This window comes from Pagrus major, chromosome 8, assembly GCF_040436345.1.
Source record: "Pagrus major chromosome 8, Pma_NU_1.0".
NCBI classification, from domain to species: Eukaryota; Metazoa; Chordata; class Actinopteri; order Spariformes; family Sparidae; genus Pagrus; species Pagrus major.
Window position 1 is genome coordinate 3,289,533 of NC_133222.1, and position 17,440 is coordinate 3,306,972.

The 17,440-nt window shown below is 40.4% G+C and overlaps 3 protein-coding genes across 4 annotated transcripts; all 3 read right to left on the bottom strand.

The window, feature by feature from the left end:
• Positions 1 to 1,848: 1,848 nt before the first annotated feature.
• Positions 1,849 to 14,719, bottom strand: LOC141001089 (E3 ubiquitin-protein ligase TRIM21-like). The gene is made up of 2 exons (XM_073472046.1): positions 14,643 to 14,719; positions 1,849 to 4,189 (listed from the first exon to the last, which is right to left on the bottom strand). The coding sequence occupies exon 2, from the start codon at positions 4,178 to 4,180 to the stop codon at positions 2,534 to 2,536; it is 1,647 nt and encodes a 548-aa protein (XP_073328147.1). The 5' UTR covers positions 4,181 to 4,189; positions 14,643 to 14,719; the 3' UTR covers positions 1,849 to 2,533.
• On the bottom strand, positions 6,462 to 14,693 carry LOC141001091 (E3 ubiquitin-protein ligase TRIM21-like). Of its 2 annotated transcripts, none has more exons than XM_073472049.1 (2): positions 14,643 to 14,693; positions 6,462 to 9,449 (listed from the first exon to the last, which is right to left on the bottom strand). In XM_073472049.1, exon 2 carries the CDS (start codon positions 9,438 to 9,440, stop codon positions 7,800 to 7,802), a length of 1,641 nt encoding a protein of 546 aa, XP_073328150.1. In that variant the 5' UTR covers positions 9,441 to 9,449; positions 14,643 to 14,693; the 3' UTR covers positions 6,462 to 7,799. The 2 variants fall into 2 exon arrangements, with proteins under 2 accessions (XP_073328150.1, XP_073328149.1); XM_073472048.1 differs by lacking the exon at positions 14,643 to 14,693 and adding an exon at positions 10,217 to 10,295.
• On the bottom strand, positions 11,940 to 14,725 carry LOC141001090 (E3 ubiquitin-protein ligase TRIM21-like). The gene is made up of 2 exons (XM_073472047.1): positions 14,643 to 14,725; positions 11,940 to 14,035 (listed from the first exon to the last, which is right to left on the bottom strand). The coding sequence occupies exon 2, from the start codon at positions 14,024 to 14,026 to the stop codon at positions 12,383 to 12,385; it is 1,644 nt and encodes a 547-aa protein (XP_073328148.1). The 5' UTR covers positions 14,027 to 14,035; positions 14,643 to 14,725; the 3' UTR covers positions 11,940 to 12,382.
• Between the last annotated feature and the right edge of the window lie 2,715 nt (positions 14,726 to 17,440).

Sequence of the window (17,440 nt, forward strand, 5' to 3'; positions counted from 1 at the left end):
ATGCTAAACCTGTTTTTATTCATTTAAGGTGCCGTCTACGTGCTGAGGTTAGCAGCGGTTAAGTAGTAAACGCTCACTGACATTGACGTTATTGTTCATTGTACAGCAAATACAGTCAGTAATAATAAGTGGCTGCAGTTTAGGCTTGCAGAGCTAAGGTTGTAAGGTTGTAGCTCTTAAATGTTTGCTTAAAGTTTAATACTGTGCTAAATGTGGTTACAATATGGACTCATCTGCTCATGTCTTCTCAAATATCACCATGTTTATATGTGTGCTAAAATACTCCTGTGAGAGAAAAGACATTGTGTGTAATTATAAGACGTGATGCTTTTGAGGAACCGTTGCGAATAAGGCCAACTGTTGCTGAGAAGCAATGACACTTACAGCTTCTTCCAGCTCTGTTCCAACATAATCTGTTCATCGGTACCACCTGCACTGTTCTTCACTGCTGTTGCTCAGGGCTGGGCAATATATATTGATATTATATCAATTTTCGCCATCTGAGAGTGGTTATAATCTCAGATATTGAATATGGTTAAACAGTGATATGGCGTAACAGTGTGTTGTAATTTTCTAAACTTACCAGACTGTTTTATCTGTTCTATTATTTGTCTTTACCCACTCAGTCATTATATTTACTGATTACTATAATTATTAATTTAAAATCTCTTTGTGTTAATATTTTGTGAAAGCACCAATAGTCATCACTACAATACTGTAGATGTCAAGGTACAGTATTGGATATTTTGCCTATATCTAATGGACGTAATGAATTATGTAACCTCATGCGACTCTTTTAAAGGACCATGAGCCACAAGAACACCGGTTCTTTGGACCTGTTCAAAATGTCAATCACAGATTGACAGATTTGCTACGACATCGGGGGGTTTCCAGAGAAAGCCCTCACACTAATGGAGGAGCAAAAGGTGCATTGTGGCCACTGAGGTGCAGAAGTCCAGTTAACAGGCTAGCCAGTCTAGTTAAGTTAAAATCATCAGAAATCATCTAACCCAACTACAAAATGACAACAAAACAGTTGAGTGGTAGACGTACAAAAACATACTTACATCAGCAGGCTGTAACACTCCTTTTATAGACCCCACAACGATCCCACCATCAGTCTGAAGTTGATCTTCAACCTTTTCACATGTCATCTGCCTGTATTTCTTCTTACTCACTTGGGTCAAGATTAGTACAACAAATAAAGTCTGGTTCAAGTTGAATTAGTTATTGTGAAGTATCAAGATGGAAAATGACTGATGCTAATGTTTGTGTTCCAGCCAGCCTTAGATCTGAGTACTTTTTAATAATATTGAGAACATTAAATGCACCATGCTGTCGCTGTGGATTGGAAATCTTACATTTTCGGGTTTTTGGGGGTCATGTCATCAGACAACATGATGGATTACATGACGTCCCTTAATGGGTGGATTTTTTATTTTTGAGTTTATGTACAAAATCCATGTAATATTAGCTAAAATCTTAAAACGTTTAAATTCTCCAAAGTGTTGAGCATCTTTTCTCTGTCGGAAACATTTCTCACAGATTATATTAGAAGGAGGAAAATAACAGTTTTGACCTGAGATGGAGAATCCGTCTGATTGACCACAGCTGTACACTGTAGATTCTCGCTTTTTTAAAAGTAGTTGATTTCTAGAGTAAAAGTTTTCTTAAGTGGAAGTTGTGGATTTAAGAATGAGCTCAAAAAATGCGAAACAAACAAGAACTTGTCACTGACATCAGAGTACTTGTACCAGTTAGATTTCATTGTTCTCCTGCCTTCATGTAATCTGCTTCAGCATCAGACTGTGTAGATCTTTATTAAGAGCAGGTCCTCATGTGGCCACAGCCTGCAGTTTGTTATGAACTCCACTAGAGGGCGACCTCACATCTCACTTATTCTCTACAAACCAGTTGGACAGGTTTAGTTCATATCAGCTGCTCAAACCTTCAATAACACAACATCATCTTACACTACAACCTCTCTCTGATGTGATCTGATCTGAGAACAGCTGATGGTGTTTTTAATCACATGATTTGGTCGTCATTAGAAACATCAGCTGCTGAAAACAATGAAAAACAAATTTCTGATTAAGGCAGAAAAAATCTTTATTTTACTTTTCATCATTTTAAAAACAAAATGAGAGAAAATTAAATTACATTTATCTTGTCCATAAAATGTTCTCCAGCAATTTGTGCCAGTCTGCAACACTTCTTATATATACAATGATCGGACCAGAAAAAGGTTTGAATTTGGCACCCAAATATTTAAGGAACAGAAAATGCTGATTATTTTTGAATACTTTGTTTGAGATGATTTAACAGTTCTTAGACAAATAAAGTTCATTACATCATGTCAATCAGAGCGATACTGTGACACATTAAACAAAAACATTGGCAAAAAATAAAAAGAAGAAAAAATGCTTAATCAGAATCTGAAAAAACAACAATGTACAAACCAAATATAATCAGTAAATATACATTTATTACATTAAATGATGTGAATCTTTCTGTAAAAAATCAAATGTTTGTTCTACTCAGTGTGATTGACAGGAGAGATGATCAGAGGAGCAGAGTTTTTACCACCGTCATTAAGAAATGGACTGAAGTATGGGTAGAGTTTCTGAGTGAAGCAGCAGCCAGTAAAGGAGTAGATAAGAGCTGCAGCATCAACGTCATAAAAGGAGACCAGACCCTCCTCATAATCCACAAACACCCCCACCTTCTCAGGCTGACACTTCAGAGACAGATGGACTGGAGGGCCAGCACAAGCTTTGTACTCATTTTTATTCCTCAAACATATCGTCCAGTAACCATCCTGAGGAGAAAGTGTGATTTGTCCCTTCCTGTTGATCGACTCTCTGGCCACTCCTAAATCCCAGCCAGTCTTCCCTTTAACTTGAACCTCATAATAAAATCTTTCTGAAGAGAAACTCTGCTTTGCTAAGACACAGCAACTTGCATCAAATCTCTCTGGGTTGTCTGGGAGATTCTTCTTTACATCTGTATTATATACTTGTTTCCCATCATCAGACAGGATGAGGTTGGGCTGTGCTGTATCAGGATCGAGTGTCACATCCACTGCAAACTGCTGGACCCTCTTCAGCTCGGCCTCAAACAACTTCTTCATCTGTTTACTGAGCGTCTCCTCCAGCTGATTCACAGCTCTCACCACAGTCCCCTCATATGAAGGTGGACGGACGCTGACTCCTGTCCAGTCCTTGGTGGGTGGAGCAGTGTTCAGTGATGTGAAGCTTTGGAAGAAGTCAAACAGGTCCTCCTTAGAGCTTGAGAGCTTCTTCACCTCAGAGCTTCTCTTCTCCAGCTCAGAGATTTCCTGTTCCAGCTCTCTGATGAAGCCTTCAGCCTGTTTCTCTGTCTCTCTCTGCTTCTCTTTGATGGTGTCAATGAGCTCGGCCTGGCTTCTCTCAACAGACTCCTTCAGAGCGGTGAAGACCTGAACACCAGCTGCTATCTCTCTGTCTGCATCTTTCTCACTGAGCTCCACTGAGCGCTTCATCTCCTGAATCTTCAGTCGTCTCTTCTGGATCATCTGCTGAATTTCAGTGTCTCTCTTCCCCAGCTCGGCCTTCTTTCCTTCATATTTTTCTTTCAGAGGAACAACATCATGTGTCTTGTGGTCTAAAACAGAGCAGAGCATGCAGACACACATCTGGTCGGTCTTACAGAACAGCTCCAGCAGTTTGTCGTGCTTCGTACACATCCTGTCTTCCAGGTTCTCCACAGGGTCGATCAGCTGATGTCTTTTCAGGCCTGACTTTGTCAGATGAGGCTCCAGGTGAGTCTCACAGTAGGAGGCCAGACACACCAGGCAGGACTTCAGGGCCTTCAGTTTGGTTCCAGTGCAGACGTCACAGGGAACTTCTCCTGGTTTGGAAACTTGTTGCTCTGAGCTGCTGCTGCTGGCTTTCTGTTGAGCTGACTGTCTGAACTGAGCAGCCATCTCAGAGATGAAAGTATTGACCTTCAGCTCAGGTCTGGTGTTGAAAACCTCTTTACAGTTGGGACACTGACACTTGTCATTTTTATCCCAGTGTTCAGTGATGCAGGTTTTACAGAAGTTGTGTCCACATGGTGTGGTGACTGGATCAGTGAACACATCCAGACAGATGGAGCACAGAAACTGATCTTCAGTCAGCAGACAGCTGGCAGCAGACATGTTTACACTCTGAGGACAAAAAGTGAGAAGAGAAAACAGTAATTAGATATCTCTTGATTAAGTGTTTCATAAACTATTACTAGTGAAATATAAGGAGTCATGATGAGCTCTGTTGGGTAAAATGTGCCCTGGATCCATCTCTGAGTGGAACTTCCTGTCTGAGTACAGCTCAGATTTTGTTTACAAAGGCACAGAGCAGAAACAGTAAAGTAGCAAGGACAGGGTTATAAGTTCAAAGTTTCTTACTTACTCTACGTGTTTAACAGCTATACAAGTTGTAAAACGGCCATTTTGTTCCTTTATAAGCAATAAAAGACACTGTCAGATAACATCAGACACTGTTTGGAGAATCCAAAGTTCATCTAAGCTAGGCTAATTAGCCTTTAGCAAACTAGTTTATCTGTGTTTGTCGTTGTTATGGTTGGATGTAGCGGGTCCATGGCACTGGTCCGACCACCCATTGGTCCGACCTCCCATTAGTTCGACCTCCCATTAGTTCGAACTCCCATTGTTCCGACAATCGGAGTAATGAGAGTTCGAACTAATGGGAGGTCCTCATTAGTTCGAACTGGACTAATGCATCTGTAATCTAAACAGACAGGTCGGATATTTGAGAGCTGCCAACTTGCACGAGCACGCACTGACCAGGTTGAGCACGCCACCAGATGCGCATTTCTCCGGCCCCTCAGCTGTGTGTCTGTGGGTAGCTCGTGTGTGTGTAGCCTGTGTGAATGTGTGCATTAATCCCTCTGTTCAGCATCTCTGTTAAGATGAATAACACAAATCTCCCCACAGAGCGCGAGCCTGGCACAGAGGTGCGCGCTCTGGCGCATCTGGCACAATCGGTTAACGGCACCGAGAGGAAACTGGCTCCGCTCCGTCCGTGTGTGTGTGTGTGCGTTTCCGAGAGCTCTCTCTCTCTCTCTCTCTCTCTCTCTATCCCTCTCTTTCAATTTGCTTTATTGGCACGACTGTGATATACAATGTTGCCAAAGCATTGGGACAGCAGAGTTAAAACAAACTCTCAGAGAGAGAGAGACGCATGCTCGCAATGAAAGCGCTTGTCAGAAAGTAGGGATGACAGGTCGAACTAACGGGACCACCCATTGGTTCGACCTCCTATTGGTCCGACTTGTGGTTGATTTTGTCGGAGTAACGGGAGGTCGAACCAATGGGAGGTCGGACCAATGGGCAGTTCCCGGATGTAGCTGCGACCCTTTACAGTAAATGTATGTGGTATAACAAACTGAAGTACTAAGATGTTTCAATTTTCAGAGACAGATCGGTAAAAGTGGGTAAATTAGCTTAAGCTAAAGCTAGCTGTGACTGTCTTCTATCTAACTTCATCCAGAGTTCAGTAACTGTGGTTTGGTTTTGACCTGTTTTGTAATTCTGACAAAATGTACATGGTAAAAATGGTACATTTTGATGGCATTAAAAATGGTAATACAGGTGTAACAAAGTCAGATACTGATTTTAACTCAATTCTACCAAATATTTCTGCAGTTTCTCTTTGTGTGGCTGTGTACTCATCAGTGTTTGTCAGAGATTCTGCTGTTGTGTTGAGGAAAACCAGATGGATTTAATGAAGTTTTCTTCTGAGAGAAACAGACTCATCTTGACTGCAGCTGTACTTTAATTTGAGGAAATGCTTCATTCATTTTTTTATATCTCTCAGTTGCTCCTCCTCTCAGTGCAGCTCTGTGGTTTTATTGCCTTATTGTAAAACACCTTGACACAGATTTGAAACAAGTTGAGATTTTAATTCTAGTTTATTTCTCTTTTTCCTAGAAAAAGAACATATAATTACAAATAGCCAACATGAGAAAAGAGGTGAGTGGAAGATATTCAAGAACATACTGACAGATTTCTAACTATCACATTTACAGGAGAAAAAGTCTGCAGTGTGTGTTAATGGTGTGTCCGTGTCAGTGTTTATTCTTGTTAGTTTTACTGGTTAATTTGTGGTTAATCGTCACGATGCAGCAGCTGATTAGCAGACCCACTTTGTGAGACTCGTGTTGGAGCCAGTTTGTGTCGATCATCAGCTGCATAAGTGACATTTTTCTGCTGTAATTTAGCTCCTGTGTTGCTTTAAAGTTCATATTTTGAGCTTTGTGATCATTAGTCAACAATATACTGAATGTTTATTGTCTCATGTATCACCCTAACATTCAAGTAACAGAGCTAAGAATCTCATTTTCCAATTAAATTTAACCAAAAAATTACAATTTGTGGTAAAAAGGTGAGGACCCAAATACAAAACACCAGGGAGGCAGGATTAAGAACAAAAGTGGAGCTTTATTTCACAAAAAGCTGAGTAAACCAAAAACCAAGAATCCAAAAACAACCAAAAGGTGTAAATCCCATAAACACAAAGTAGAAACACAAAAGCTAAAACAAAGTATCAACCGAGAGGAGCAAAGTACAACTCAGGAGAAACAAGAGGAACAAAATAAACACAAACATGACATGGGAAGATAGTGGAAGACACGGGAACGGGTTCAGAGGAAACACAGGACGAACTGACAAAGACATCAGGGAGCACACAGACTATATACACAGTGCTGACTGACAAACAAGACACAGCTGAACACAGAAAAAGGCAGAAAATTCACACAAAGGGAGGAACTGAAGAGCAACACACGACACAAGAGGGCAAAACTTCCAAATAAAACAGGAAATCACAGAAACAAAAACAGAATCATGACACCAAAAAGTTCATTTCACAACATTTACTTCTGTTCAGAATTTCCAGAATCATCAAAGACTCTTCTAACCATCTGGATGAAGAAATATTCTGTCTGCTGCACTGGAAAAAATATTTTAATCTCAAAACTGAAAATGTGATCATCAGGTACAAGATATCAGTATATAATGAAAGATATTGGTCATATTTTGTACAAAACAACACGTTGATATTTTGACTTTGTTTTACAAAAACATCAAGGACATATGTCATTTCTGGTTACGTGGAGGAAACAGAGTCACAAAATGAGAAAAAGGTTAATAACAAGTTAAAATCATCAAAAATCATCTAACCCGACTACAAAATGACAACAAAACAGTTGAGTGGTAGATGTACAGAAACATACTGACATCAGCAGGCTGTAACACTCCTTTTATAGACCCCACAACGATCCACCATCATCTTACACTACAACCTCTCTAATGTGATCTGATCTGAGAACAGCTGATGGTGTTTTTAATCACATGATTTGGTCGTCATTAGAAACATCAGCTGCTGAAAACAATGAAAAACACATTTCTGATTAAGGCAGAAAAAAAAAAAAAAAAATTTTTCTCATCCATAAAATCTTCTTCAGCAATTTGTGCCAGTCTGCAACACTTCTTATATATACAATGATCAGACCATAAAAAGGTTTGAATTTGGCACCAAAATATTTTAGTAACAGAAAATGATTATTATTTTTGAATACTTTGTTTCTGATGATTGATGATGAGTGATACTGAAGACAAAAACATTAAGAGAAAAAAGGGAAATAAATGCTTCATCAGAATCTGAAAAACAACAATGTACAAACCAAATATAATCAGTAAACAAACATTTATTACATTAAATGATGTGAATCTTTCTGTAGAAAATCAAATGTTTGTTCTACTCAGTGTGATTGACAGGAGAGATGATCAGAGGAGCAGAGTTTATACTACCATCATTAGGACATGGACAGAAGTATGGGTAGAGTTTCTGAGTGAAGCAGCAGCCAGTAAAGGAGTAGATAAGAGCTGCAGCATCAACGTCATAAAAGGAGACCAGACCCTCCTCATAATCCACAAACACCCCCACCTTCTCAGGCTGACACTTCAGAGAGAGACGGACTGGAGGGCCAGCAAAAGCTTTGTACTCATTTTTATTCCTCAGACATATCGACCAGTAACCATTCTGAGGAGATGCTGTGATTTGTCCCTTCCTGTTGATCGACTCTCTGGCCACTCCTAAATCCCACTTAGTCTTCCCTTTAACTTGAACCTCATAATAAAATCTTCCTGAAGAGAAACTCTGCTTTGCTAAGACACAGGGACAAGTATCAAATCTCTCTGGGTTGTCTGGGAGTTTCTTCCTTACATCACCACACTTAACTTGTTTTCCATCATCAGACAGGATGAGGTTGGGTTGTGCTGTATCAGGATCGAGTGTCACATCCACTGCATACTGCTGGACCCTCTTCAGCTCAAGCAGCTTCTTCATCTGTTTACTGAGCGTCTCCTCCAGCTGATTCACAGCTCTCACCACAGTCCCCTCATATGAAGGTGGACGGACGCTGACTCCTGTCCAGTCCTTGGTGGGTGGAGCAGCGTTCAGTGATGGGAAGCTTTGGAAGAAGACGTTGAGTTGCTCTTTAGAGCTTGAGAGCTTCTTCACCTCAGAGCTTCTCTTCTCCAGCTCAGAGATTTCCTGTTCCAGCTCTTTGATGAAGCCTTCAGCCTGTTTCTCTGTCTCTCTCTGCTTCTCTTTGATAGTGTCGATGAGCTCGGCCTGGCTTCTCTCAACAGACTCCTTCAGAGCGGTGAAGACCTGAACACCAGCTGCTATCTCTCTGTCTGCATCTTTCTCACTGAGCTCCACTGAGCGCTTCATCTCCTGAATCTTCAGTCGTCTCTTCTGGATCATCTGCTGAATTTCAGCATCTCTCTTCCCCAGCTCGGCCTTCTTTCCTTCATATGCTTCTTTCAGAGGAACAACATCATGTGTCTTGTGGTCTAAAACAGTGCAGAGCATGCAGACACACATCTGGTCGGTCTTACAGAACAGCTCCAGCAGTTTATCGTGCTTCGTACACATCCTGTCTTCCAGGTTCTCCACAGGGTCGATCAGCTGATGTCTTTTCAGGCCTGACTTTGTCAGATGAGGCTCCAGGTGAGTCTCACAGTAGGAGACCAGACACACCAGGCAGGACTTCAGGGCCTTCAGTTTGGTTCCAGTGCAGACGTCACAGGGAACTTCTCCTGGTTTGGAAACTTGTTGCTCTGAGCTGCTGCTGCTGGCTTTCTGTTGAGCTGAATGTCTGAACTGAGCAGCCACCTCAGAGATGAACGTGTTGACCTGCAGCTCAGGTCTGGTGTTGAAAACCTTTTTACAGTTGGGACACTGACACGGGACATTTTTATCCCAGTGTTCAGTGATGCAGGATTTACAGAAGTTGTGTCCACATGGTATGGCGACTGGATCAGTGAACACATCCAGACAGATGGAGCACAGAAACTGATCTTCAGTCAGCAGACAGCTGGCAGCAGACATGTTTACAGTCTGAGGATGAAAAGTGAGAAAAAGAAAACTGTAATTAGATATCTCTTGATTAAATGTTCAATAAACTATTACTCCTGGAATATACGGAGTCAAAATGAGCTTTGTTGGGTAAAAATGTGCCCTGGATACACCTCTGAGTTGAACTTCCTGTCTGAGTAGAGCTCAGGTTTTGTGTCCAAAGGCACAGAGCAGAAACAGTAAAGTAGCGAGGACAGGGTTATAAGTCCAAGGTTTCTTACTTACTCTACGTGTTTAACAGCTATATAAGTTGTAAAACAGCCATTTTGTGGTTTTGGGCAATAAAAGACACTGTCAGATAACATCAGACACTGTTTGGAGAATCCAAAGGTCATCTAAGCTAGGCTTGTTAGCCTTTAGCAGACTAGTTGATCTGTGTTTGTCGTTGTAATGGTTGGATTTAGCTGCTGCCCTTTACAGTAAATGTATATGGTATAACAAACTGAAGTACTTAGATGTTGGGGTATCAAGACTGATATTTCAATTTTCAGAGACAGATCTGTAAAAGTGGGTAAATTAGCTTAAGCTAAAGCTAGCTGTGACTGTCTACTATCTAACTTCATCCAGAGTTCAGTCACTGTGGTTTGATTTTTACCTGTTTTGTAGTTCTGACAAAATGTACATGTTGAAAATGGTACATTTTGATGGCATTAAAAATGATAATACAGGTGTAACAAAGTCAGATACTGGTTTTAACTCAATTCAACGAAATCTTTCTGCAGTTTGTCTTTCTGTGGCCGTGTACTCACCAGTGTTTGTCAGAGATTCTGCTGTTGTGTTGATAAAGTTTTCTTCAGAGAGAAACAGACTCGTCTCGACTGCAGCTCTACTTTAATATGAGGAAATGCTGCTTCATTCATTTGTTTTATCTCTCAGTTGCTCCTCCTCTCAGTGCAACTCTGTAGTTTTATTGCCTTATTGTAAAATACCTTGACACAGATTTGAAACAAGTTGACATTTGACTTTTATTTTATTCCTCTTTTTTCTACAATGGAAGTTTACAGCAGCCAAAATAACATATAAATACAAATATACAACATAAGAAAAGAGGTGAGTGGAAGATATTCAAGAACATACTGACAGATTTCTAACTATCACATTTACAGGAGAAACAAGTGAAGACAAACTGAGATGGAAAAGTTTGCAGTGTGTGTTAATGGTGTTTCTGTGTCAGTGTTTATTCTTATTATTTCTACTGTGAATATTGTAGCTGAGATCAGGTCCTTTCATTGTAAGCTATGAAGTCCTGCCTGTCGCTGTCTTCTTCATTTTTCGTTGTTGGAGGATTTTACAGGTGAAAACTTCAAACTTGCTTTTGAGGCTCAAGTTGAGTCAAGTCTTCGTGGAGTTCAGTCTCGAGTCCTCTTGTTTTTACATCACTAAGACGTGTGTGTTAAAAAGTGAAAACATCTCAGACTGGGCAGTCCAATTATGAGCTTTGTGATCATAAGTCAACATTATACTGAATGTTTATTGTCTCATGTATTACCCTAACATTCGAGTAACAGAGCTAAGAATCTCATTTTCCAATTAATCTTAAAGACCAAGATGTTACAATTTGTGGTAAAAAGGTGAGGACCCAAATACAAAACACCAGGGAGGCAGGCAGGATTAAGAACAAAAGACGAGCTTTATTTCACAAAAAGCTGAGTAAACCAAAAACCAAGAATCCAAAAACAACCAAGAGGTGTAAATCCCCAAAACACTAAGTAGAAACACAAAAGCTAAAACAAAGTATCAACCAAGAGGAGCAAAGTACAACTCAGGAGAAACAAGAGGAACAAAAAAAAACAAAAACTTGACACAGAAAGATGGTGGAAGACACGGGAACGGGTTCAGAGGAAACACAGGACGAACTGACAAAGACAACATTCATATCAACTAAAATGGAAGTATTTTCAAATTACAAGATAACTCAACAACAGTGATTTGAGTTCATTTCTTTTTTAATGTAAAATGTGGATCTGCAAACAGCAAATCCAGATGTTAGACAGATGTAGTGGAGTAAAAACTACAATATTCCCTCTCACAGTGGTGGAAAAGTGAAACAGCCTCCAGAAACAGAAACATATGGCAAGTCAAGTTTTGTGCTTTTGTATGTGAGTAAATGTACTTAGTGACTTCCTGTCTCTAACTGTAACATTTCAGTGTGTAACTGATCCAAACACTGTACAATCTGTGATCCATCACAGCAACTAATCCCTCTGCACTTCACTGCTGTTCTCCAAAGTGTTGAGCAGCTTTTCTCTGTCTGAAACATTTCTCACCGATTACATTAGAAGGAGGAAAATACGAGTTTTGACCTGAGATGGAGAATCCTTCTGATTGACCACAGCTGCACACTGTAGATTCTACTTTTTTAAAAAGTAGTTAAAGTACAATATTTCTAGAGTAAAAGTCTTCTTAAGTGGAAGTTGTGGATTTTAGAATGAGCTCAAAAAATGCAAAACAAACAAAAAAACAAATTTCTGATTAAGGCAGAAAAACATCTTTATTTTACTTTTCATCATTTAAAAAAGAAAATGAGAGAAAATTAAATTACATTTGTCTTATCCATAAAATGTTCTTCAGCAATTTGTGCCAGTCTGCTACACTTCTTATATAAACAATGATCAGACCATAAAAAGGTTTGAATTTGGCACCCAAATATTTAAGGAACAGAAAATGCTGATTATTTTTGAATACTTTGTTTGAGATGATTTAACAGTTCTTAGACAAATAAAGTTCATTACATCATGTCAATCAGAGCGATACTGTGACACATTAAACAAAAACATTGGCAAAAAATAAAAAGGAGAAAAAATGCTTCATCAGAATCTGAAAAAACAACAATGTACAAACCAAATATAACCAGTAAATATACATTTATTACATTAAATGATGTGAATCTTTCTGTAGAAAATCAAATGTTTGTTCTACTCAGTGTGATTGACAGGAGAGATGATCAGAGGGGCAGAGTTTTTACCACCATCATTAAGAAATGGACTGAAGTATGGGTAGAGTTTCTGAGTGAAGCAGCAGCCAGTAAAGGAGTAGATAAGACCTGCAGCATCAACATCATAAAAGGAGACCAGACCCTCCTCATAATCCACAAACACCCCCACCTTCTCAGGCTGACACTTCAGAGAGAGACGGACTGAAGGGCGAGCACAAGCTCTGTACTCATTTTCATTCCTCAGACCTATCGTCCAGTAACCATTCTGAGGAGTCAGTCTAATCTGTCCCTTCCTGTTGATCGACTCTCTGGCCACTCCGAAATCCCAGTCAGTCTTCCCTTTAACTTGAACCTCATAATAAAATCTTCCTGAAGAGAAACTCTGCTTTGCTAAGACATTAACACAATAATCAAATCTCTCTGGGTTGTCTGGGATATTCTTCCTTACATTACCATGTTTAACTTGTTTTCCATCATCAGACAGGATGAGTTTGGGATGTGCTGTATCAGGATCGAGTGTCACATCCACTGCATACTGCTGGACCCTCTTCAGCTCGACCTCAAACAGCTTCTTCATCTGTTTACTGAGCGTCTCCTCCAGCTGATTCACAGCTCTCACCACAGTCCCCTCATATGAAGGTGGACGGACGCTGACTCCTGTCCAGTCCTTGGTGGGTGGAGCAGCATTAAGTAATGGGGAGCCTTGGAAGTTGAAGAGTCTCTGGAAAGAACTTGAGAGCTGCTCCACCTCAGAGCTTCTCTTCTCCAGCTCAGAGATTTCCTGTTCCAGCTCTTTGATGAAGCCTTCAGCCTGTTTCTCTGTCTCTCTGTGCTTCTCTTTGATGGTGTTGATGAGCTCGGCCTGGCTTCTCTCAACAGACTCCTTCAGAGCGGTGAAGACCTGAACACCAGCTGCTATCTCTCTGTCTGCATCTTTCTTACTGAGCTCCACTGAGCGCTTCATCTCCTGAATCTTCAGTCGTCTCTTCTGGATCATCTGCTGAATTTCAGTGTCTGTCTTCCCCAGCTCGGCCTTCTTTCCTTCATATTCTTCTTTCAGAGAACCAACATCATGTGTCTTGTGGTCTAAAACAGTGCAGAGCATGCAGACATACATCTGGTCGGTCTTACAGAACAGCTCCAGCAGTTTATCGTGCTTCGTACACATCCTGTCTTCCAGGTTCTCCACAGGGTTGATCAGCTGATGTCTTTTCAGCTGTTTAGCTGTGAGATGAGGCTCCAGGTGAGTCTCACAGTAGGAGGCCAGACACACCAGGCAGGACTTCAGGGCCTTCAGTTTGGTTCCAGTGCAGATGTCACAGGGAACTTCTCCTGGTTTGGAAACTTGTTGCTCTGAGCTGCTGCTGCTGGCTTTCTGTTGTGCTGACTGTCTGAACTGAGCAGCCATCTCAGAGATGAACGTGTTGACCTGCAGCTCAGGTCTGGTGTTGAAAATCTTTTTACAGTTGGGACACTGACATGGGACATTTTTATCCCAGTGTATAGTGATGCAGGTTTTACAGAAGTTGTGTCCACATGGTACGGTGACTGGATCAGTGAACACATCCAGACAGATGGAGCACAGAAACTGATCTTCAGTCAGCAGACAGCTGGCAGCAGACATGTTGACAGTCTGAGAATGAAAAGTGAGAAAAAGAAACTGTAATTAGATATCTCTTGATTAAGTGTTCAATAAACTATTACTCCTGTAATATAAGGAGTCAAAATGAGCTCTGTTGGGTAAAAATGTGCCCTTGAGTAGAGCTCAGGTTTTGTGTCCATATGCACAGAGCAGAAACAGTAAAGTTAAAAGGACAGAGTTATAAGTTCAGGCTTCTTACTTAAATGTTTAACAGATATCAGTTTTAAAACAGCCATTTTGTGCCTTTTGAAGGCAATGAAATACACTGGCAGATAACATCAGACACTGTGCTCTGAACTAGGCTATTTAGCCTTTAGCAGACTAGTTTATCTGTGTTTGTGTTTGTTATGGTTGGATTGAGCTGCTGTGCTTTACAGTAAAGGTATGTGGTATAACAAACTCAGTTAATATCAGGTATCAAGCACGATGTTTTAATATCAGGAGACAGATCAGTCAAAGTGGGTAAATTAGCATAAGCTAAAGCTTGCTGTGACTGTATCCTATCTAACTGTATCCAGAGTTCAGTCACTGTGGTTGGATTTGGACCTGTTTTGTAGTTCTGACAAAATGTACATGTTGAAATTGTCCGTGTACTCACCAGTGTTTGTCAGAGACTCTGCTGTTGTGTTGAGAAAGTTTTGTTCAGAGAGAAACACAGAGACTCGTCTGGTCTGCAGCTCTGCTCACTCAAACTTTCACTTTGATTTGAGGAAATGTGACTTGAAGTTTTTTCTCTCTCAGCTGCTGCTCCTCTCAGTGCAGCTCTGTGGTTTATTGCCTCACTGAAATAACCTTGTCTAGGCCTGCACGATATGAGGAAAATCTGCGATGTGCGATAACACTGTGCAATATTGCGATGACGATATAACTTGCGATAAATAAACAAATATTGAAGTTTGCATATTATTAACTATACAGTTAATAATAGTGTTTCCGCATTAATAGGTACACTGCTAACATAGACCCCAAACATTGAATAGCCAATGCCCACTGAATAAAGAAATTAAAAAAATTATTTCGAACATGCTTTTATTGAACAAACTGCACATGAATACCCAACCAATTAATTAGAACATTATTTTTATAACTATAGGAAATTAAAGTTTAATTCCCCCTGCTTCCTTTAAACTATTTTCTTGTAAACTCAACCAAAACATCTCTTACCCATGCAGAGTTGAAATAAATAAAAAAATCCAGGGGGAAACAACCTAAATAATTAAATAAATGTAAATTAAACATGGCACTTTAAATTAACTGTAATGTCTCTCATCACAATCATCAAGGCCCTTGACTCTGCCTAACAAGGTGCAGAGATCTATAGTATGAGGGAGAAAACTGAAATAGAGTAGGGCCAGCCCACTAAATCAAGAGAAAATAAAATCAGGAAAAAATATCTACCCTTTAGGGCAAGTTACAACCTTAGTTATTCCCTTAATGCAAGTTCTTGGCCAAGAAAACCAGCATGTTAACTTTGTTAGGTTTCAGACATGTACGTTGACATGTTACCACATTCCCTGATGTGCTGAAGAGCCTCTCCGAGGGTGAACAAGTGGCAGGTATACAAAGATACCTCCGAGCTCGTTTGCTCAGCTTTTGGTAGGTGACCTGGTGCAGTTTCCACCAAGCCAAAGGGTCTGCCTCACTGTCAGTGGTGAGTTCAGCTTCAACAGCTTGCTCCAGCTGCATCAAAGGTGCGGTGGGAGTGGGGCCTGGATTTGTTTTGAGCAAACTGCCCAATGATCGCTTTGCCTTCTCATCCCTGGGTAGATCCATGCTTTGGGCCTCAGTGCTTGCAGAAGGTGTTCCCTCCTAAAACAGAGAGACAATTAAGGATACGTAGAAAAATACACAATTCACATTCAGATAAAGCACCATCTGATTACAGTATGTGACATCTTATCCGACCAGTGCTCATCATGTCATTAAAATGTATAACCTCATTACCTTCCGTGCTGTTTCCTTCATTTCTGACATCTCCCTGGTCTTGATGTCTTGGACTTTTCCACTGCTGATGTAGCTGACCTTGAACCTGGGGTCCATGAAGGATGCAGTGTCCAGAAGTTCCTGCGTTGCTGGGTCATCATACTTTGTATTCATGTAATCCAGGATTTTCATCTTCCTTTTCGGACAGAACTGATGTCTTCAAGAGATGAAGGACTGGTTTCACATACGAAACACTCACATAGCTTTCCCCGGAAAGCGCATCAGTAAATTCTTGCAAAGGGTGTAATGCCAGGTTCACAGACTCAAGTAGACTCAGATGCCTTGTTTTTCGGTCTGCAGAGAGGACATCACATGTGGCCCGCCACTGCTCCAAGACCCTCTCCATCATTTTTTGCCTCGAACCCCACCTGGTTGAGGATTCTGTGATGAGTGAGTGTTTTGGGAGGTTGTGCTCCTGTTGTGCTTCTTTCAGCGCCATCTTCTGCTTCCAGCTGTGGGAGAAATGTCCCACCAATTTTTTGAAAAGCCCAGCAGCACGGGCAATGCGGCTGTCATCTTTAACAGCATTTTCTGTAAAGAAGAAATGAAAAAAATTATTAAAATCTACCAATTATCATTGTAACCTAACTGCACAATATAACAATATTGTAATAATTACAAAGTAATGAATCAGGGACTATGAGAGAGACAGACTACCATTATGTGACATTTAGTAGTAGTTTAACTTGTAGGCATGAGCTCAAAATCAATAGGTAAATCCCCTAAAACTCTGGCGCCCCCCAGGGGAGGTGTGACGGGGTCAGTTCGTAGGATGTTGCATGTTTTGTTATTTTGCTGTGTTTTAGTTACAATTATGAAATATTGCATGTTGTATTAATTTGTTTATTTTACTGTGTTCGTTACGTTTATGAAATGTTGCATGTTACCTTGTTTGCAGTATTTTGATTATTTCAGTTGGAGTTTATGTTGAACTGCATGCAGAGTTTTTATTTCCGAACTGACATTGAACTGCACACGGACTCATCCCGGTGTCGTACCAATGTTGGTATCAACAATTGCATTGTTTAATTCAATGTTCTGGTTTTGCAACACGGCCCACCCATCAAAATAAATGCTTTTATTCTGTTGTACGTCGTAACGTCGTGCTACTTACTGAACGGAAAAACCAAGGCAATAATTTCCTCATGTGATTGACATACAACACGCTGTAATTCAAGTCCTGGTATGAAATTTGTCAAACTAAATAAACGTCGATATCCAAAATCAAGATCACTGTGATTGTTTTCTGGCTTCAATTACATCTATTAAATCTACTTCACTCAAAATGTACTATAATGGACAGATGAAGCCTGACCTTTGAATGATTTATCTTATGTGTACTTCAGATACAACTCTATAACCTCTGTGATTATGAACAAGTTTCTTCTCTTCTAGCCAAAGATATGGGGGGGA